Below are 22568 nucleotides of genomic sequence, written 5' to 3' on the forward strand. Positions count from 1 at the left end.
CTTTCCTTCTATCTGCGGTGGACAATCCTTGAAAACAACCTTCTTGACTAATGAATCTGGATGGTCTTAGCTAATTAACTTGGGTTTCCCTGAACAACAACTTTGGACCTCCTTTGCTAACTAAATAACTGAGATGTTTGTGGCTAATTATACTTAAGCTTTCCTGGCTTGAGAATCATGAACTTTCTTGCCTGAATACCTGGGCCTTCCGGGGTAACAATATTTGACTTTGGGTCATTATCTCTCACCATGCTAGCAGACTATATCAATTCTTTACTCTTAAGACCTTGGGTTGTCCTGGCCAAGGGCAGCAGACATCCCTGACTACTTTTCTGGGACTTCTAGGATAAAAATAGAAGAATTCTTCTATGATTTCACCATTACATGTGATATTGACTGATGGTTTATGATGTAATTCTATTTTTAGAATTCTAAGACTCAAAGTTATGAATGAAAAGTAATTTTTATCAAATTAGGATAATCATGATGATGATGGTGATAGCTAAAATGTACTATAAGCCAAAAGCTAAAAAAAAAGCACTTATGGTATTCATGTATTTCAATGCATTCTTTTACCTAATTTAAAATTTTTGAATTGTAAAGTACACATAACATAAAATTTACCGTCTTAATCATTTTTATTTTATTTCTTTATTTTTGGCTGCATTGGGTCTTCATTGCTGCACGTGGGCTTTCCCTAGTTGCGGCGAGCAGGGACTACTCTTCGTTGTGGTACGCAGGCTTCTCATGGCGGTGGCTCCTCTTGTTGCGGAGCACGGGCTCTAGAGTGCAGGCTCAGTAGTCGTGGTGCCCAGGCTTAGTTGCTCCGCGGCACGTGGGATCTCCCTGGACCAGTGCTCGAACCCGTGTCCCCTGCTTTGGCAGGCGGATTCTTAACCACTGCACCACCAGCAAAGCCCCAGTCATTTTTAAATACTCAGTTCAGTAGTGTCAGGTACATTCACATCATTGTACAATCAATCCCCAGAACTCTTTTCATCTTTCAAGCTGAAACGCTGTACCTATTAAACACTAACTCCCTATTCCCCACTATCCCCAGCCCCTGACCACCACCATTCTACTTTCTGTCTCTGAATCTGACTACTCTGGGTACCTCATATAAGTGGAATCATGTAGTATTTGTCCTTTTATAACTGGCTTATTTTACTTAACGTAATGTTATTAAGGTTCATCCATGTTGTAGCATTTGTCAGAATTCCCTTCTTTTTTAAGGCTGAATAATATTCCATTGTATGTAGAGACCACATTTTGTTTATCCGTTCATCCATCAATGGACACTTGAGTAGCTTCTACCTTCTGGCTATCGTGAATAGTACTGCCATGCACATGGGTGGACAAATATCCCTGTAAGACCCTGCGTTCATTTGTTTCGAGGATAAGTGGAATTGTTGGATCCTATGGCAATTCTGTTTTTAATTTTTTGAGCAACCACCATCCTATTTTCCATGGTGGCACCATTTTGCATATTTTATCTACTTAGTTGAAAACTTGGGGTTCAGAAGGATTAAGTAGCTTGCTAATGTGTAAAACGTGGTAGAGAAAAATTTCAAGTATGCCTATTGAATTCGTTTCCTAGGGCTGCCATAAGAAATTACCGCAAACTGGGTGGCTTAAAACAGAAATTTATTCTCTCACTATTCTGGAGGTTAGAAGTCTGAAATCAACATGTCAGCAGGGCCATGCTCCCTCTAAAACTCTGGGTGGGAGTCTTCCTTTTCCTAGTGCTTGGTGATGTCCATCAGTCCTGCAGCTGTGTCACTCCAATCTCTGGCATTCTCCTGGGGTGTCTTTCTCCGCACTTATAAGGACACCAGTCATGTTGGATTAATGGTCCCTCCTCCTGCAACATGACCTCATCTTAACTTACATCTTAGTTACATCTGCAAATACTATTTCCACATCAGGTCACATTCCCAGGTACCAGGTGTTAGGACTACAACATAACACCTTTTGGGGGTACATAACTTAATCCATCATATCTGTCTTCCTCCAAATTCTGTGATATTTACCATACTTTTGACCTCTTAATGTGATAAACTACTAGACTTCCCAATCGAAAGCCATGCTTGCATTTATGGGACAGAACTTATTTGCTATTAGTGGATTATTAGACTATAAGCTTGGAGGAAGGCAGACACAATAGGCTTCTTTCTTTCATCCCTTTGCCTCCAGTCATTATACAAAAACAAAAACAAAAAACAGTATTGGAAAAGTGGTATAGCTTTTCCAGTGCCTTTATGGGGAAAAATCATTCGAACAGTTGTTTGGGGAATTATTTAGGTGGTAGTTTTTGTTGTTCCTTTCTCAATTTCCTACCAATCAGGCTGTTGTTGACATCTGTTGGACACACCCACCAGCATAGTGCCCCATAGAGCAGAAGTGCTTATTTACCATGTATTGAATGAATGAATGAATAGAAGGTTCATTGGCTCAGCAGTGTCCCTGCCCCCTTTTTGCTGCTACTGTTATGTCTTGATGACCAGTGGCTCCAAGTGGCTGGTGGCTCTTCCTCCCCCTACAGCCTCCTTAAGCCCCCTGTGTCCACTCCTGAAAGAGCCTTGGTCCAGGCAGACCTAATCACCAGCCTACTCCTGCCTGGGTAGGTCCCTAACACACCCCCTTCTGGCAAAAGACCCACTTGAAACATCCATGCCTTCTGGAGCTTGCAGAGAGTGCACTGCAGTTTTGTTTTGTTTTTAACGTCTGCAGACACATTGCTGACTGACAAATAAGGACAAGCCACTGATCATGGACCGTTATCTGAACGCCAAGAGCAAAAGTTGTCGTAACACATTTATTTCAAGACCTCAGCATGCTGCCCTGTTTGCTGGAATCTCCAGTTAGGTAGGCCAGTGTTGTAGATGGGAAAGTCATCTGAGATAAGCACACAGTGCCTCGTGCAATGCCAACCTCCCCACCCCCACCCCCACTGATGGAATACCTTAATAACTGGCCATTTAGGATAAGTTAAGGAAAAGACTTGGGCATTTAGCCAGGAGTGTTGGTGACAAAAACCTAACTTATGCTAAAAAAAAGAATTACATTCTTAGAAAGCTTATGTAACCGAACAAAAGGAAAGGCAGAGGTGGAACTGGGCTTCCAAGATGACAAACACCAGGGACTGAAATTCCACCAGTACTCTCTGTCCTGCATCTCCCCCTCTCTATGTGTGTGGATTTCTGACTTTACATTTACTCCGTTTCTTGTATATGGGGTGGGGGGGACATATGCTACATTTGCCCTGAAGTACATCTCCATACATCTTCCACTGTAGGTAGGCAGGATTGCCACATATGGTTGTGCAGGTTGTGTACTGCCCAACTCATGGACGTGCCATTCACACCATAGAGTCTGGCTGAAAAGCAGAGATGTTAGGGATACTTGGCTGAACATAGAAAACACTTGATGTTTTCCTAGCACATCCTTCTCTCGTCCACCAGAGTCACCCTATGTTCTACCATCCTGAAGGGAGGGGTTCAAAAATCTCCATTCTAATCCTTAAATGGTGGGCCCTTCTAATGAAGACTCTTGGGAATATCTTTAAAGGGCAACACTTTGGGGGAATTTTCCCACAAGCTTCATGAGGACAAGCAACTAAGCCCGTGAGCCACAACTACTGAGCCTGCGTGCTGCAACTACTGAAGCCTGTATGCTGCAACTACTGAAGCCTGCGCGCCTAGAGCCTGTACTCTGCAACAAGAGAAGCCACCACAATGAGAAGCCCGCGCACCGCAATGAAGAGTAGCCCCTGCTCGCCGCAACTAGAGAAAGCCCGCGCGCAGCAACGAAGACCCAATGCAGCCAAAAAAATAAATCGATAAAATAAATAAATTAAAAATAATAAATAAATAAATTTATATTAAAAAAAGACACCTGGGTATGATGTTTTCTTTGTGGGAAGATTGTTAACTGATTCAATTTTTTTAAGTGTTATGAAATTATTTAGGTTTTCTATTTTTCCTTAAGGCAATTCTGTTAAATATATTCCAGGAATGCATTCATTTTACCTAAATTTAAAATTTTATGGGCAAAAAGTCAAACATATTGTTCTCTAGCTTTTTACCCTCTGCTGACTGTACAAAGCCCCTTTTCCCATTCCTAAAGTTGTTTGGCTATGTTGCTCTAAATATGGTTAGGCTCATTTTCTGCCATTTTGGTTTCTACCCATTGTTTTATTGATTTTACTTTATTTGGATCATTTCAATTGACCTTTTCCTCATTTTTTTAAGCCCTCAGGAACCAAGAGCAAACTGAGACACATGGACTTTTTCTTACATTTCAGAATCAAGTGAGTGCCTCTCCCATTGCAACAATGAGAATTTCTTTCTTCTCTTGTAACATTTAAAGATTCATCTATTACAGGCCATGCAATGAGATGCTCTATCCAGTTTCTAACTTCTTCACATCCAAACACATGTATCCACTCCCCCATCCCTTCCCCTACATCAGCTTGTGCGTCTTCCTTTTCCTCCCTTTTCTGAACATCTTCCCATTCCCCCTTTCTGTTTGAGTCCTTCAAAACCCTGCTAAGGTACACCACCTACAAGAAACCACCTTAGTTTGGAAATTGATTGAAGTATGACTCCACTCATAGCTCCACAACTAGCCTCCAAGCTCCTTTAGGATCCCTGCTCTCTCACACTCGAGATACATAATTAAGGAAGAAAGTATAATTTTCCCAGCTTGGGTCTCACGCCCAACCATTTCTCAGGAGAGGGCAAGACACTATAATTGATATTCCCAACAAGACTGAATTCAACAGGAAAAGTGAATGCCACAAGAAAATCAGGGAGAAGGAGTAGACAGGTCAAAACTACAGATGTCCTAGCCATTTAATATTCAGATGGGCGGTTGGGAAGAGGAAAGGATGCTTGGAGACTTGGCAGGTCAGAGTTTCCGTTCTCATCCACAAGGGGGCGCGAAAGAACCGCTTGCGCGGGTTCCGCCCTGGGAGCCGCCTCTCTAGGCTGCATCCCGCACCTCAACTGCATTTCCGCTGGCGCTCAACGGCTGGAAGCTGGGTCTTGCGGCCTAGTTGCCGGGAACCGTGCAGCATCTTCTCTCGTCGTCCTGTATGACCTGCAGCCGACAGTCCCGGCGCCCTGGGTGAGTCATTGCGGGGTCGCGCTGCCCAGGGACCCCCGGCGGCCTTCAAGGCCGGTGCTCCGTCTCCCCGCCCCCGACAGGAGGGGAAACTGAGGCCCGAGGGGGGGAGCTCCGGCCGCAGGTCACCTCGGAGCCCTTGTTCACTCCCTCTTCTGAGCCCGTCACCTCCGCCGCGTGTGGACCTTTCGGGACTCGTGTCCTAGACAAAGAGGCCTCGGGTCACCGCGCCACCGGCCGGCGCCGCTTCGGAGCGTCAGGTCCCCTGGCCTCACCCGCCCCGTGGGGAGACTTGTGCCCGCTGATGTCGAGAGACCGGTCGGGTGACGCGTGGGCCCGAGGTCCCGCAGTGGGTCGTGCAGAGCCCGTGTGAACCTGGCCTGAGGGGTGCCAGAACCCCTGATTCACTGCCCATCACCTCCGACTCCAGCGTTTCAGGCCCCAAAGCCGCTCGTCGGTTACCGGCCAAATACTCTGGTGAGCGTTAGCCCATTTCCCCCTAATAAGCTTTAAGGGAAAGTGTTGAAACCTCCATTTTCCAAACGGGTGTTTGAGCTTTAAAGTGAGGGCGCCTCAGTCCCTTGGGCAAGTGCTGCTCCTGAGGGCCTTGAACTGGGGGCCGTGGCCTTCCTGCCCCGCTGCAGACGGGGTGGTCCCTGGGCTCAGGGGGGTTCTGGGAACTGTCTTGCAGAGACTTGTGCAGGAGAGTGGGGCTGGGTTTGGGGGCCAGAAAGGCCTGAGTTCAGATGCTGACGCAGCCCCTCGTTAGCCGTGGAACCTCGGGTGAGTTACTTCATTCTCCTGAGCTTTCCTTTCCTTCCAGGGGGGAAAGAGCAAGCATTCCGGGAGGGCAGAGGCCTGGTCTGTGTCTTTGAACCCCCAGTGCCTGGCAAGTGGTTAGTAGGTACTTAGTTGGTATTTTGTGGGTGGAGGAGTACTTGAGGCATTTTTACGAGAAGTTGGTCTTCCTGTGGCCTCTGTTGATGAGGGGAGATGGAGTCTTTCCATGAAGTGAGGATAGTGTTGGGGTCCCGGGCTTGGCTGGGCAGCTTTCCCCTGCCTGGGCGGAGCGCCGGCTGCTGACGTGGGCTCCTCTGCCTGGCTCTTCTTCTGCCCTTTGTTGCCCCTGCATTCGGAAGTGATCGTGGGCTGGCCGTGTCCTGGTCACTGGTAGTGCCGGCAGAGGAGTTGCTGAAAGCGTTTCCCCGTGTTTGGAGGGTTCACTCCTGTCCCTTCCCAACTCTGGAGCTGTCCCACTCGGCCGTCCTCCCGCCGCCTTTACATCTGCTTCCTGGCCCCTGGTGTCTGGCTTACTGAGTGTTCCCTCTGCGAGGCCCAGTGCTAGTTGCAGAGAAGCTTTTAAAAAAGGAAGATAAAGCATGGGCTGTGTCTAAGGAGCTATGGGCTGACTGTGGAGCCACTGTTTGGGTAATTTTCACCAAGGGCTTCCCTCCAGGAAGCCAGGTCTGCCTCCCCCCTCTCCCCTTTCCAGGTCCTTAATCAAGCATGTTTCCTGGTGTGATGTAGTGTGGGAAGTGGCTTGATGTGAGATGAGGGCACTAATCATACTTCATGGAAATCGTTGGTTTTCTTGTTTTTTTGCCTCTCTCTGCTCTGATCTCAAGGTCAGTGTCTGAGTTTTGCCTCTCCGCAGCCTCAGTGCCTGGCAGGTGTCCGGTGCTCAGCAACTGTGCAACAACTGCCCAGCAGGAAAGAAGGAAAGGACAGACGCATCCCGGTGAGGTGGCGCGGCCCATCATGTCATGGAGAATCAGGGGAAGACTGCTTGTGAGCCAGCCAGCCAGGGGAGAGGTGGGGGCACTTCCTGTGTTTCCTTTTCTTGGAATTGTTCTTCCTATTGACCAGTATTTATCCCTTGGAGGTCCCTTGGCATGAGATGGTGCCCAGTCCACCAGGGGAGACTTTCCCCATGGCCTGCGGTTATGGTGGCAGGAACCAGAGCAGTATTGCACTTGAACAAGGCTTCAATAGACACCAGACCTCACCTTCGCAGGCAGCCTGAGGTGCCTTTACCCCTCCTACCCCACCCCCGGGTCAAGGCCAGACCAGGCCAGGCATGGCCTGTCAGGTGCTGCACGCTCCCAGACCTGTCCTGGACTTTTATCCTGTTCAAGATCCAGCTTCCAGAAACTGTACAGTGTCATTAGAGTTTGCCCAAAAGATGATCTGAAAAGGCCTCTGCCTCAGATGCAGATGAGCTGTTGTCCCATGTGGAGTAATAACTTCCGTCCTGTTCATGAGTGGTGGCGTGGCTCGTGGGTGGTAACAGCAGCCCAAGTTTGTGAAGTGGCCGCTATGCACGTACTTGGCCTGGGCTTCCCAGGACGTGCTGTGGCCAGGTGGGATCTAGGTTACTCATCCAGGGCTTCTCGATTGTTGCAGAGGAGACCCTTGAGAGGTGTCCCCATCCTGTCAAGAAGCGGCTGGACCACGTGCTGCTGAGGTGAGCTCTGTTCCCTGGAGATCTGGGGCTTTGCCTCCCTCAAGGTACACGCAGGTCCCGCCGTGGTCCTGGAAGCAGCTAGAGGAGAGACGAGAGTGGCTTCGACCCGGCCCTCAGCGTTACCCTGTCTGGGGCCTTTGAGAACACACCTGGTTCCTCTTTACGTGCTTGTTTCTGAGAGCCCCTGGGGAGCCCTTCCTCCGACTGTTTGTTATGTTGGCAGCAGAATGTGTGAACGGAGGCAGGGAAAGGATTTCTGTATGCCTACCTGTACCCAGGTGTCAGTCACTTCTCTGCCTCCTCCTAACTTTGGGACCTTCTCTTATCGCTGGTTTCATCCTCCATAAAGCAGGACTACAGTGAGGCCATTTGTCCTCAGATCACCTAGTCCCTGTCTTTTACAACCTAAGAACTCTGTCACTTTTCTTTCAGAGGTGTCCTCCCTTTGTCTCTCCCTTCCGGGCCACGTGGAAGGCTTTTTTGCAGGATTAGAAGCAAATACTGGGTCCCTGTGCTCTGTTAGGCCGACTGCTCTAGGCCTCTGCCATTGGCCTCATTTTTCAGCAAGCCCTCTGTCCTTTCCTGCCCCTGCACTTGGAAGTGATCACGGGCTGCCTGTGGCCTGCATTTTGGTAGTGCAGGCAGAGGAAACATGGTAAGGTTGTCCTGCATTTGGAGGGTTCACATCCTCACCCTGCAGTTCCGGGAGCTTTCCCACACACTCCTGCTTCTTTCCTGCCACACCTCGGGCCTCCAGGACCTTGGGGTCTATCATGCGTGCATTAGTGTCATTGTTGGGGCATTCGCTTCCTGCCTCTGCTGTTGGGAACCAGGCCCTGTGTGCTGCTTAAGTTCCCCTTGATGCCCAGTTGCTATCAGTCGGCCATGGCACGTTCCCGTAAACCTGGCAATGGCGTCCTTTTCCGCCTATCACTGATCAATTACACATTGGTCAGCGTTGGCCACCCTGCCATAGGCCATCCATTGTCTCCCTTTTTAGAGTTCACTACTGTTTTTTTTTAATGAGGAAATAGTGTGTCTGTTCAGGAAATAATAACAGCCAACATCTGCAGAGTGTTTACTGTCTGGTAACTCTTGCACTAAGTCCTTTCCTGGTGCCTGACATGCTCTGCTGTGAGCAGGGACAAGGCGGGTGCTCATCCTTGGCTTCTTGTCTGTTGCAGGTGAGTCCACTGTGTGCAGAGGTGTCATGGAAGTTGTCATCAGGAGTGGTCTGGACTCCAGTGTCCTTGAGGTAAGATCTCTGGTCCATTCTCTGGAGTGTTGGGTCCTCTGATCTGGTAGTCGTGTGTGTGTGTGTGTTCCCAAGGGCTTTGGGTGAAGATGTAGGGGAGCCGAGAGGTGAGCTGAAGGCAGCATCCACGAGTCCCCAGGTCTGCTCACCACCCCAGCTCTGGGCATCCTGGACCACATCTGGCCCTTCACTGTCTGCAGTGGCGGCTGCAGGGGTGGAGCCTCTAGAGTTCCACTGGGGCAATGAGAGTTGTGGGGTATCTGTCCTTCCCTGGAGTGTGGGCAGAAGGATGTTGTGATGGAAAATGGGTGGACCTGGGCATCAGAGATTCCCCCCCTGGCTTTGAATCCCCTTCTGCTGCCGACTTAGTCAGTGTCCTGTTCAGAACCTTGTTTTCTTCGTTTGAAAAACCAAAGCTGTGTTAGAGGTGACTTTGTGGTTCTTAAGACCACATGATTTCTGTAATTTCCAACTGTAATATTTTCCCATTTTTGTCCAAAGTGACTTCTCTTTTTTTTTTTTTTGAGTGGATTTTGTACTGTGCTTTTTTTTTTTTTTAATTTAATTTTGGCTGTGTTGGGTCTTTGTTGCTGTGTGCGGGCTTCCTCTAGTTGCGGTGAGCAGGGGCTACCCTTCGTTGTGGTGCGCAGGCTTCTTACTGTCGTGGCTTCTCTTGTTGCGGAGCATGGGCTCTAGGTGCACACGCTTCAGTAGTTGTGGGTTGCGGGCTCTAGAGCGCAGGCTCAGTAGTTGTGGCACACGGGCTTAGTTGCTCCACGGCATGTGGGATCTTCCCCGGCCAGCGCTCAAACCTGTGTCCCTTGCATTGGCAGGCAGATTCTTAACCACTGCGCCACCAGGGAAGCCCCAAAGTGACTTCTCTTTGATTCCCCTTGGTAGAAGGTTCCTGTTGGGCTTTTGCAGGAAAGAATGGCCACTCCATGGGTCCTGTGCTTGGCTGGGTGGTTTTCCCAGACTCGGTCTACCGTATAGGCCACTGGCACTCCCTTCTCTTCCTGGAGCTCTCTCTGCCTTGTACGCACCTGCATTCAAAAGGTGGCCATGGGCTGTCCGTGCTCTGGTCGTTGATAATGCAGGGAGAGGAATTGTGGAAAGCAATTTCCCGTGTTTGGAGGGTCCACACCTGTCCCTTTCAAATGCTGGCGCTTTCACACACTCCTGCTTCTCTCCAGCCCGTGCTTTCCAGCCCTCAGGCACTGGGGGCTGCTGTGTGACAGGCAGTGACAGGAGACTTCCGAGCTTGGCCTGTCTCAGCTTGGCCTCCTGTTAGCAGAGCCAGGCTACGTCTGTGTCAGGTTTAGATACTTTACGGGTGTAAGGAACCAGGATGAATTACACGTAATGAATAAGCACGATGTTGGGTGGCGTATAGTGGTTGCCGTAAGATTTTCAAAGGGAAGCAGCTTGTTGGAGGTGGCGGACCTGGCCTTTGAAGGAGTGGGATGTGATAGGCCGTAGGAAGGTCTTCGGGGGAAGGGAGGAACACGAGGACGATTTGAGGCTGGGGTGAGCATGAGCACCTGGGAGTCTGGTGTACAGGCAGTAATGACAGTGTGGGGGACAGCTGCTGGGGTGGCGGTCCCCACTCCTGCCACAGGGGTAGGGCCGAGTGGGAAGAGCTCCTGAGAGCAAGCTCTCCAGCCGTCTCTCTGCCAGTTACTACCTTTGCTCTGTCGCCATGAAAAGGCCCATTTTTTAAAGACTGTTCATTTTGACTCTTCTCTGGGAGTTTTGAGATTCCTTTTTGAGCCAGGTTTAGTGTGAAAAGCCCGCAGCTCATGCCTGACTAATTGGGGGCACTCTCACACGTGTCAGCCTGAAGGAAGACGAGGTAACGTTGGAGAGTTATCCCCGGTCCTGACCTCCTGCCCCGTGGCCCTCATCACGCTGCGGTGCTGCCTTGGAGGAAGCCTCAGGGGTGGAAGCTCTGGCCTCGGGATGGTCACCTGGGTCCCAGCTCCCCTGGAAGGGCCTCCTCATGGTGAGTAACTGCCAAGGGGCTAAGTCGGCCTGTGTTTCTGAAATAGAAATTCCAAGCTGCCGGCCTCATGTGACTTCCTCCTTCAGGTTGTCCTGGGGCTGTTCACGGACGCTGGCATAGCAGAGCGAAGAGGAGTGTTGCCGCCGACCATCACCAGACCTCCTTCTCCTGTTGCCTTAGCACAGTATGGAAGGGCTTTGTCCCTGTGAGCGGGGCAGAGGGAAAGTCCTAGGACTCTGGGGACTTGGGATTCAGAACTGGAGACCTTCAGCTGGCTCTGCCCTTCCCAGCAGGTGCCACAGAGCACTGCGGACCCAGAAGTCTGCTTTCCTTCCGTCTGGACCAGGTCTTCCAGTGGCCTCCGTGTCCCCTTGTCTGCTCCTGGTGTAACTTTTTAGAAACAGGAGTTCCCATTGGAGTCTTCTGTGCTGGGCATTGTGTCCTCTAACCCACTTCAATAAATCTTGAAACTGCCTTGCCGCTTTTTATGGTTTTGTTTTCTTTTTTAAATACTTGCTTCCGTGTGCACAGCTGGGTATAGAGACAGTGGGTCACAGGGGCAGGTCTTCCAGGTTTCAGTCATTGAGACTTTCCACTTAGCACACTCCTGAGGCCTGACCTAGGGATGGGGGATGGGATATAGACTTGACATGGGGTTGAATAATCCTAGGTGCTTCTGGGGGCTCAGGTTTAGCAGAGATGAGAATTGTTGGCGGAGGAATGTTTGCTCCAGGGCTTTGGAAGAGAGGATGAGGGTGCGGTGGACGTAGAGACAGTCAGGGGCTGAAGTCCTCGAGGAAGCAGGAGAGCCTTGGGCTCTGGGGGTGAAAGTACACGGGGTGAATTTGGGGAGATGGTTTGGAGCAGGGCTGGGAGAGGGATGTATGAGGGACAGCTGCCCTCGGGAAAACTGTGGGGGTGTGGTGGGCAAAGGCCAGGTGTTGGGGTTACTGGTACAGTAACAATAACGGCAGCGGTGCGCTTCACCACCCTGTGGGTACATGGTACTCTGCTCACCTTTCAGGTGTCGTCCACACAGGGGAACTCTCCCAAAGGCCCTGGTGAGAAAGGAGGAGTTCGCTGTCCATTCCTTCCAGTGACGTTGAATCACCTTGACTGGGGCTGAGGTAGAAACCAGGCCCACCTTTGTGAGGTCAGCAAATTGATGGCTTCTGTCAGTGGGAGGCATTCTTGGGCCTGGAGGGTCCATGCTGCCGGGCAGCCACAGCAGAGGTCCTTGTTTCTGCCGTTCCCCTCTCCTCGGTACCTGCCCAAGGGCCACGTGAAGCCTCCCATTTGCTCTCTTGAAGGACCCCCACCTGCTCTGGCTCCTCTCTGGGCCAGTTTCATCCCACCGTGGCCCTAGTCCTCTAGTGAAAAAGGAGCACATGTCCGCCCACTTAGCCAAAGCCCCTTCCTTTCCAGTGAGATTTCGCTGCTGGTTGTTGCCTCGACACTTGGAGCCCTCTTTCTTTAACACCGACTGTCCCCTCATTGCTAAGCAACTTCCTGTTAGCTTTTGGTACCAGTGTCTATGCCCCATTCCCCTCCCCTTTATTCTGTTTATTCTTTCATGGTTTTCTGGACCCCCCTACCTCAATCCTATAGCCTGGGGGTCCTTGGTGCCATTTTGTCTGTGTCCTGTAGGAGGGGGCGGCAATGGAGCACTGGAGAGGGGAGAGGCGTGAGGTGCTATGGTTGGTGAAGTGGGGGCGGGGAGGGGAGTCACAAGCCTACGGAGGTGTGATCTCTGACCGTGGCTTGGCCCAAGGGCACCAAAATTTCCTTTGTAATTCGCCAGCCAGGTCACTTTCCGGAGGCGTCACTCATTCCTCGCCCTGTTTCCGTGGCATCCTGGTATAATGACTGGAGGTGGGGGTGGGTGAAGTAATGCATTAGAAGTGCAGGTTGCACCACCCCGCCTGCCTGCCCCGCACGTAGCACTCAGTAGAGGACAGCGCTTCCTGGTCGTTAACCTGTTCACTTTCAAATTATAAATGATGCTCGCCCCTGACCCAGCCTCTTAAGTCTGCCCTCCTCTGCTCTCTGCTACCCTCGCCCGCCTGACCCTCAGCCCCAGCTTAGGCTTCCCACTCGCCAGGGTAGACACGCAGGGCCCTCCCCTGTGACCATGGTCTACTGTCCACCCGCATCTCACACATCACGCCCCACAAGCACCATAGGCCCCAGCCGTGCTACGACGTAAGGTTCCTGACCATGCTGCCCTTTTCCTGGCCTGCGTTTTGTGTGCCTGGCACGCCCCTTCCATTTCAGATGCTCGCCTGACTCAGCTTGTGTCACTTCCTGTAGGAAGCCTTCACTGCTAAACCTCCACCCAGACTGGATCCCCTGCCCTTCCTTCCATTCACATCAAGTTCAATTTTGGGTAGGCACAATTCTAGGAAATGATCAATAAAAGAAGGCAAAAGAGCGAAAACCCCTGCCTTTATGCTGCTTCCATTTTAGAGGACAGGGACATACCATAAACAAAGTACTGAAATGTCTAGTGTGCTAGAGAAGGACTGAGAAGAAAAATAGTCAAGCAGAGAAACAGGACAGGAAGTCTGGGGACAAGCAGGGGGCGTGGCCTTTGAATCTGTAGATGGAGAAGGCCTCACCTAGGAGGTGTGATTTGAGTAGAGGGAGGAGCTCTCACCTCTGGGCGTTCATGGCATCCTGTGCAGTCTCCATCACGGCACGGACCAGCGATGGGAGGAATCTTCCCTCTGGGATACCAGGCCCAGGGAACTGGGGGAGCGAGACACCTTTGAGGCCTCTGCAGGGCCACGGCTAATTAGCAACGTCTGCCATATGGTGAGGGCAGCAGCCAAATCAAGTTGGGATTAGCTAGTCAGGCCAGGCTGTGCACGTCTGGAGGGCAGGCTCTGCATTGTCAGCGCGCAGCCTCTCGCCCCAGCCCCCGACCACAGCTCGGTGGACTCGGTGCCATCACCCATGGGCAGGCCTAACCCATGACCTGGTCTAGGACCAAGAACAGTGCTAACCAAGCCAGGCATGTTTTCCTCTTGGGGAGTTTTTAGCGTGTCAAGAGCCTGAGTGATTGGTTGCAGGAACAAAAACAGGAAGAGATGGAAGAATTAAGTCCCTTTAACAGCAGAGTCCAGAGGTGCAGAGCATTGAGCTCCTGTTGTAGGCAAGAGAACCATTTCTAGAATGTTTACAGGGAGAGGATGAGATTCCAATTTCCAAACCATGTTTGTGCTGCTATACAAGGCCTGGCTATGGAGTCTGAGCAGCACTTGCTACAAGGCCTGGGGTTCAGTTTTCCCTGAATTCTTATAAGCATGGCCAAGTGACCAAAATTCTCGTCTTCCTTTTCTAAGAGAAGTTACGTACACCATCACTGTACCATTAGTAGAGGGAGCTAAATGAGTCTGCTCATAACAGCCTACAGGGTATTACTTACCAGTGTAGTGGCTGACACAGGCGAGGAGCTCAATCTGCATTGAAGGATGAGGGATGAAGCCAGTGGTGGCCTCGACCATGGGTACCAGGAGTAGTTCACTGAGGCCCCTCTGCCCCCATGACTACAACTGGCATGTCACCAGGATACCTAACTCGTCCTGCATTAGGAAGCGACCTAGAGAAACCATTAAGAGCCTGTTGAATTCTGATGTCCCTTAATTGCTGTGGGGCCTGGAGCACATTCTTTTGCCTCCTTGAGCCTCGGTTTCTGGCTCTGTGGTTTGACCATCAGAATAGGACCTACCACAAATAGTAATGATGAAATAAGATGATGCTTGTTAAATGCATAACACAGTACCTGCCTCACACTGAGTGCTCTGTACACATCACTTATTTTTATTCAACGAGCGTGTCTAGCTTGTTGACAGTTAAAATGAAGAACAAATATAAAATGTCATTATGACAGACTCATCAGTCATCTATTAACGTGACACCATAAATACTTCTTTGCAAATTTGCAGACGTCCCAGTGGGGCTGGTGTTAATCATCTCTACCATTGATTGAACTTTTATTAAATTGCATGCACTGTACTAAGTGAGCCTGTATATATAATTACTTCACTTAATCTTCACAACAACCAGTGAGGTAGACTTAATTATTCTCCATTTTATAAATGAGGAAACCAAAGCTCAGAGAAATGAAGGGACCTGTCTCCCTTCCAATGAATGGTTCAGCTGGCTTACCATTTCCTGGTGTATCAAGTAGTGAAAAATGTTGCAGGCTACACACTAACAAACGTAGTAAGGTAGATAGCTAGGGGGAAGCAGCCGCAAGGCACAGGGATATTAGCTCGGTGCTTTGTGACAGCCTGGAGGGGTGGGATAGGGAGAGTGGGAGGGAGGGAGACGCAAGAGGGAAGACATATGGGAACATATGTATATGTATAACTGATTCACTTTGTTATAAAGCAGAAACTAACACACCATTGTAAAGCAATTATACCCCAATAAAGATGTTTAAAAAAAAAATGTTGCAGGCTGATTTCATAAATAGCACAAGCATACGAGGCTGTCAGATGCTTGTTTGTACTGGGAAACTGGAAATTAGGATATTTTACTATTCCCTCCATCTGTTTCAGATTATGGCCTATTATCCAGTCTTCCTAAAATAGTCCCCATCTAAATCACCAGTCTTGAGGACTGAACTTGTGAACCTGACATGTACAGAGACGATAGGCATGTTTCAGCCAACGCCAAAGTATCAAGTGCGCATCTCATTACGGCTGTATCTGAGGCAGGAGTCATCCTAGGTCTCCTAAGCTTGAAAAAACCTTGGCAGGGTATGACCGAGGTGGCCCAAGAACCAGGATTAGGGTCAGAAGGGCTATGATCCTATCAGCAAGTTGGTGCCTGGTACCAGAGGTGAGGCAGCTGGTGGGAGTTTTATGTATAGTATAATCAAGCCAGGAGAACGGCCATCTGGGAGAATGAAGGTTTATTTGTCCATGGAAAAAGATTTGTCAGGCACTGTGCTGAGAAGCAGGATCTGCCCTCATGGGGATCACATACAGGTATATACATAATAAATTCTATTTCCAGATATTTATGGAACAGTCACTATGTGTGGGCCTTGCTCTAAGCTGTGCACACAATCCTGAACAAAGCTGAGGAGGGGCCTCATGGAGTGTACAGTCTAGAACAGCACTGTCCAATATAAACCCATACATGTAATTTAAAATTTTCCGGGCTTCCCTGGTGGCGCAGTGGTAGAGAGTCCGCCTGCCGATGCAGGGGACACAGGTTTGTGCTCAGGTCCGGGAAGATCCCGCATGCCGCGGAGCGGCTGGGCCCGTGAGCCATGGCTGTTGAGCCTGCGCGTCCGGAGCCTGTGCTCCGCAACGAGAGAGGCCACAACAGTGAGAGGCCCGCGTACCGCAAAGAAAAAAGGAAAAATTTTCCTACTAGCTGCGTTAAAGAAATAAAAAGCAGATGAAATACATTTTAGTAATATGGTTTTATTTGATTCACTACATCAAAAAATATTTTCATTTCAACATATAATTAATATAAAAATTATTGAGATGTTTTATATTTTTCCCCCAAACTAAATATTTGAAATCTGGTGTACATTTCATGCTTATAGCACATCTTGGTTATGCTTACAGCACATGTGGCTGGTGGCTACCTTATTGGACAGCACACAGATCTAGATGATGAGGGGTTCGAGGCTAATTCCACGAAAGAAGAGTGTTGCAAGGATGCCTTCTTTACAGGAAGGCTGCTGCAACTGGTAAAGAAGCTCCTCCAGCCTGGGTTCCCCATCCCCTGGAATCCCTCTTCCCCATCTTGGCAGAGCAGGGCCAGGTATATATCAGGTGTGCCGGATGGAATCCCTGCATCATGTTCCAGAACCTACTGGAGGCAGGATGCCAAGTTCCGTAGTGCTTGCCCAGCGTAAGCCCCACCTCCTAGAGTTAACCTTAGTGTGCTGGGAGTGTGTTCATTCAGTCAGTTACTACTTGTTAATTGAGCACCTACTAAGTGCCAGCCTCTGTGCTAAGTAAGCACTGGGAACACACACGAGTGAACATAGACAGTTGATAGCTCACAATCCCATCATGATAAACAAGTAACCCACAAATGAAGAAATCATTAAAAACTGTTAGAAATGCTTTGGAGGACAAATGACAGGTGCTGTGAGATTCAACAGGGCCACCTGACCTCTTTGGGGGTCAGAGAAGTTATCCCGGAGGAAGTAGAATTAACTGGGCAAAGGAGGAGTGGTCCACGTGCAAAAGCAGCATGGGGGATGCAGGGAGGAGCTCTAAGACAGCCAGTGGGGATGGCATGCACCATTGAGGATTAGGGCAGCAGCCTGGAGTGGCTGGGAGAGCGCTAACTTTGGAGTCGCACGGATCTGGTCCAACCCAACCAGAAACTTGGGTGACAAATTTCAACCTGTCTGGGCCCCAGTTACCTCCTTTAGAGGGATGTGGTGAAGATTAAACAGAGTGATGTATGAAAACTCTTGATACAGCAAATGCCCTACCTCATTGTTAAATTATTGACCTTTGTTATTATTTATTGAAGGTTCTTCTGCACCATATCAAGAAGATGGCCAAGTTTTGTGTTTGTTTCCTTCTCTTGGGGACTTCAGAAGGCTCCAAAGTAGAAGTGTTTGGAGAAGTGGAGACAGAACCCCCCCCCTTTATTTTTTCCCTTGCTTTATTTTTACTAGAAAATTTGAACAGTACAATAGACGACTTTTAAAAATAAACCTTTTATTTTGATAGTTTTAGATTTGCAGAAAAGTTTAAAACCTAGTACAAAGAGTTCCCATGTATCCTTCACCCAGGTGCCCCTAATAAGCACATTTGTTAAAATTAAGAAGTTAATACTGGTACCTTACCATTAACTGAACTCCAAGTTCAGTTTGGATTTCACCAGTTTTCCCACTCATGTCCATTTTCTGTGCCAGGATCCAATCCAGAATACCACATTACATTTAGTCATTATGTTTCCTTAATCTCCTCCAATCTGCAACAGTTTCTCAGTCTTTCCTTATTTTTCATGACCTTGACAGTTTTTTGTTTTTGTTTTTGGCTGCTAAGTATGTGGGATCTTAGTTCCCTGACCAGGGATCGAACCTGTGCCGCTTGCATTGGGAGCACGGAGTCTTTTTTTTTTTTTTTAAGGTCACTGCAGTAGTGGTTGGAATAAGAGGCTGAAAGGATTTTTTTTTTTTTTGGCTGTGTTGGATCTTTGTTGCTGCGCGCGGGCTTTCTCTAGTTGCGGCGAGTGGGGGGCTACTCCTCGTTGCTGTGCGCAGGCTTCTCATTGCAGTGGCTTCTCTTGTTGCGGAGCACGGGCTCTAGGCACGCGGGCTCAGTAGTTGTGGCTCGCGAGCACCTCGGCCTAGGTGCTCTGTGGCATGTGGGATCTTCCTGGATCTGGGATTGAACCCGTGCCTGCATTGGCAGGCAGATTCTTAACCACTGGGCCACCAGGGAAGTCCCGACGTTGACAGTTTTGAAATGTGTTGGTAAGATATTTTGTAGAATGTCTCTCAATTTGGGCTTTTCTGATGTTTTCTCATGATTGGACTGGAGTTATGGGTTTGGGGGAAGAATATCAGAGAGGTGAAAAGGCCCTCTTATCACATCCTATCGGAATATATGACATGACTTATCACCAGTGATATTAACCTTGATTACTTGGTTAAGGTGGTAGCTGCCAGACTTCCCCACTATAAAGTTACTATTTTTTCTTTCCATACTCTAGTCTTTGGAATATAGGCTTGATTTTAATAGATTTTTAAGAAAACATATTTGGAAATCTTTGCCCAACAGTGAGAGAGTATATCTCTTTCTCAAGCACATTTGAAGTATTTACAAATGATGACCACATTATCTGCTGCAAAGCGAGTCTCAAATACCAATGCATCAGTATCACATAGATTACAATATGACTATAACATAAAGACACATAAAAACAAAACTTTAGACAATACTTAGACTTGAACTATTACGAACATACCGTATATCAAAACTTGTGGAATGCAGCTAAAACAGTACATAAGGAGAAGTTTATAACTTTGAAGGCCTTCATTGAGAAATTCCCTACTGTAAAGGGAGCTTGTGACTCATCACACAGGAGACTTACCTCCACTGACCAGTGTGGACAGGAGTTCAGAGGGCTTCTCCCCAGTGTTATGGCCTTGGGCACTCCTTCAGGACTTTAGCAAAAGCCTGAGGGAATCAGAACCGCAGTGAACCACTGAGATTGAATGGCCCACCAGTTCCGAAACATGGAGGCACACAACAGTTCCTATTCGATTCTACAGAGAAAAGGGATACAGGGAACTATGTTCAAGATGCTGTGATAGGGGCTTCCCTGGTGGCCCAGTGGTTAAGACTCTGCGCTTTCAGTGCAGGGGGCGCAGGTTCGATCCCTGGTCAGGTGACTAAGATCCCACATGCATGCTGTAACTAAGAGTTCACATGCCACAACTAAGGAGCCCGCCTGCCGCAATAAGACCCAACTCAACCAAATAAATAAATAAATATTTTTTAAAAATCCTGTGATAAACCATAAAGGAAAAGAATATAAAAAAGAATATATATGTGTGTATAACTGAGTCACTATGCTGTACAGCAGAGATTGGCACAGCATGGTAAATCAACTACACTTCAATTAAAAAAAAAAAAAGAGATGAGATATTTTCCCCACCCTAGCTTTGTGAAATAAGTTTCAGCTGTGATATCCATCAGAGGTGTTGAGGGAAACCAGAGTTTATGTTATCTTTGATTTAGATCTGCTAAAGACATTGTTTTCTTGGGAGCAAGAGTTTTATAATTTTTTTAAAAAGCTGTCCTTTCCAAATGCAAGAAAGACAGCTTCTCAACAGTGAAAAAAGTACACAAGAATATAGGTTTAACCTCTTCTTAAAATAAAAAATTCTAAGTAACGAAGTTTGCTCCAACGTCACAGGTATTGCCTTTAAGTGCCCTTTTTCAGAATGTGCCACCTCCTTGTAAAACTCTCGCCACTTCCAATAGACCCTGTGTGGGTTCTGCTCTCATAGGTTTAGCTGTCTTCTGCTTGAGGTGATCAAGCCTGGGAATACAAAGCTTCAAAGTGCCGATTCTTTGAGCTATTCCCTGGCAGCTTTACCAGGGAGATCGTTAACGGTTAGGGTGGGATTCCTTGAGCTCCCTTGGAATGGGCTTGTTGAGGCCCACCCTTCCCCACCAGAGAAGAATGTACTAAGAAAACCTACCCTTCTCTTTCAGTCAAGCATTTTCTATGGCATGGGCTCAACCAAGCATCCCCAGCATCTCTGCTTCTCAGCTATGAAGTATGATGTGAATGGCTCCCAGGAGGGGTACAGTGCACATCCCTATGTGGCAAACCTGCCTACCTTCAGTGGAAGGTGGATGGAGACATGCCTGGGATAAACCTAGAGTATGTCTCTAACTGTATGCAAAAAACCAGAATAAGTGTGGAGTCAGAAGTCCACACATAGGGAGAGGCAGAGCTGCAGGACAGGGAGTCCCAGAGGAATTCCAGTCCCCTGTGCTTGTTGTCTTGAAGGCCCAACTTGACCTCTGCCCTCCCCTTATTTGATGACGTAAGCTTTCCAATAAATATTTCTTTTTAAAGTATAAGTTAGATTTCCGTCGCCAATGCATCCTCGCTAAAAGCCTGAGTTTTCCCCTTAACTTGCCCCAAATGGCCAGTTGTTAAGGTGTTCCATGGAGGGTTTGCTTATCCAGGTTGATCTTGCCTACCTAACGGGGATTCCAGCAAACAGGGCAGTGTATTGAGGTCTCAGAATAGACATGTAGTGACAGCCTTTGCTCCTGGCATTCAGACATCCGTCCATTCTCAGTGGCTTGTCCTTATTTGTTGGTCACTAAATTTATTTCCTGGTATTAAAAATAAAAGAGTAGGCACACTCCATCCATGCGGGAGATGTATGTGTGATTTGGACCTTTTGACTGGAGGGGATGTTCTGGGGCAGCCACTCCAGTGGGGGCCCAAGTTGGCAATTAAGACTGCCTGGAAAATGGTGCTTTCAAGAGTGGGGGAAGTGAGCTCAGAGGAGCTCAAGGGGCCTATAGGGAGAAGAGGAGGACACCAGCCAAGGCAGTCCTAGTATGTGCAAGGCCTTGGCAAATATTTTTTGTATAGCCCCTGTCTATATAAACAGTTTTCTTAAAAATGTATTACAGAGGGGAATTCCCTGGTGGTCCAGTGGTTAGGACTCTGTGCCCTCACTGCTGAGGGCCTGGGTTCCATCCCTGGTCGGGGAACTAAGATCCCACAAGCCATGCTGCACGACCAAAAAAAAAAAAAAAATTCATGAGCCCCATGTGGAGCGTTGTGATTTACTGATGAAGATTTAGATAATGGGTAGAGAAGAGGTACTGAGACTTTATTTCTTGTCCTGTCAGTGCATGTGAAGATTCTTGGTAATATCCAGACACAATCTCTTCCTCTTCAACTCCAAGAACCATCTCTTCATGTTATTTATTGTAAAATGTGCCATTCTTGCTTAGTTTCTTATTTCCCACTGCAAAAAAAGGTACACCATTTGGAACCTGTTAGTATTGAAGCAATATAGATCTTCTTAACTTTGTATTTCTCTAATACATTTCTTTACTTATATATTACATTACAATTCATACATTACTCATGATGCTGCAGCATCCATGGCGGTGGTCCCTACATACTGGTTTCCAAGGACTCTCTCAAAGATTTTTACTGTGCCTCATTGATGAGAACTACGAATATAAATCTTACCCAGAGTATGCGGGAAAATAAGAATGATGATTTATTTTCTGGTCATGTTAAATTTATCATTTGCAATATTGTTTTGTAAATGTGGAGTAATACATCTTCCAATCATGACTTGAACTCTCTTTTTTTTTTTGGTAGAAAGGAAAGTTGCTTTAATCAGAAAGCCAGCAATCTGGGGAGAAAGTAGACTCATGTGCCAAGAACAACTCCAAAGATTCTGCTCAGCCATGACAATTTTTAAAGGGAAAAAGGGGAAATAATCGCAGTTAAATATTAAGGAGGTCATATTCTTTGTCATTTTTCCATTGCGTGCAGACCTGCTGACTTCTGATCTTCCTCTGGGTGCTCTCCTGCCTGCGTGGTCTGCCTGCAAGTTTACCAAGGGGAAGCTAGGGGTAGATAGTAAGTCATTCTTTAACTACTTAATTCTTCATTATTACTCCTTCTAATCCAGGAAAGGAATCAACAGGTTAGGCAAGGCATTGTGTACATTCAGTAAAGCAAAAATCAGAAGTTAGGTTAAACGTTACCTAGTGATATCATTTTTATGATTAAGGTCTGAGAAAAGCAGAGATGAACAAACAGAAAAGGGACAAAAGAGATGCTTACATATCTACTGTACAAAAGCCTATATTTGCTGAGATGACCGTATTTCTCTTTTTATTACAAGTCTTTTCTCTGAAGTCAATATTTCATTCTGTTTCTTGGTAATATATATTTTCTCTCTCTTTAACTAATTTTATTCTTTTTTTCCAATTCTGGTTTTATTTATTTAAATTAATTTTTATTGGAGTATAGTTGCTTTACAATGTTGTGTTAGTTTCTACTGTACAGCAAAATGAATCAGCTATACATACACATATATTCCCTGTTTTTCAGATTTCCTTCCCATGACTTAAGGTCACCACAGTGCATTAAGTAGTTCCCTGTGCTATACAGTATGTTCTCATTAGTTATCTATTTTATACATAGTATCAACAGTGTATGTATGTCAA

The 22568-nt window shown here is 47.6% G+C and overlaps 1 protein-coding gene and 3 non-coding genes across 16 annotated transcripts; all 4 read left to right on the top strand.

The window, feature by feature from the left end:
- Nucleotides 1-4987: 4987 nt before the first annotated feature.
- Nucleotides 4988-11319, top strand: LOC149747491 (uncharacterized). Of its 13 annotated transcripts, none has more exons than XM_089896881.1 (7): nucleotides 4989-5601; nucleotides 5816-5907; nucleotides 6779-6936; nucleotides 8773-8843; nucleotides 10680-10845; nucleotides 10932-11029; nucleotides 11136-11319. In XM_089896881.1, exons 3-7 carry the CDS (start codon nucleotides 6888-6890, stop codon nucleotides 11241-11243), a joined length of 492 nt encoding a protein of 163 aa, XP_089753007.1. In that variant the 5' UTR covers nucleotides 4989-5601; nucleotides 5816-5907; nucleotides 6779-6887; the 3' UTR covers nucleotides 11244-11319. The 13 variants fall into 13 exon arrangements, with proteins under 13 accessions (XP_089753013.1, XP_089753007.1, XP_089753006.1 ...); XM_089896890.1 differs by adding exons at nucleotides 7007-7148; nucleotides 7528-7588 and having other exon boundaries at nucleotides 4991-6912; XM_089896880.1 differs by having other exon boundaries at nucleotides 4989-5907; nucleotides 6750-6936.
- LOC149747492 (small nucleolar RNA SNORA71) lies at nucleotides 6249-6382 on the top strand. The gene has a single exon (XR_016387982.1). It is a non-coding gene; the product is annotated as a small nucleolar RNA SNORA71 (small nucleolar RNA).
- Nucleotides 8175-8307, top strand: LOC115803405 (small nucleolar RNA SNORA71). Its single transcript, XR_004024138.1, has one exon. It is a non-coding gene; the product is annotated as a small nucleolar RNA SNORA71 (small nucleolar RNA).
- LOC115803403 (small nucleolar RNA SNORA71) lies at nucleotides 9885-10019 on the top strand. Its single transcript, XR_004024136.1, has one exon. It is a non-coding gene; the product is annotated as a small nucleolar RNA SNORA71 (small nucleolar RNA).
- Nucleotides 11320-22568: the final 11249 nt, after the last annotated feature.

This window comes from Delphinapterus leucas, chromosome 15 (genome assembly GCF_059928025.1).
Source record: "Delphinapterus leucas isolate spDelLeu-1000000601 "Yukka" chromosome 15, BTC_Dleu_Yukka2, whole genome shotgun sequence".
NCBI classification, from domain to species: domain Eukaryota; kingdom Metazoa; phylum Chordata; class Mammalia; order Artiodactyla; family Monodontidae; genus Delphinapterus; species Delphinapterus leucas.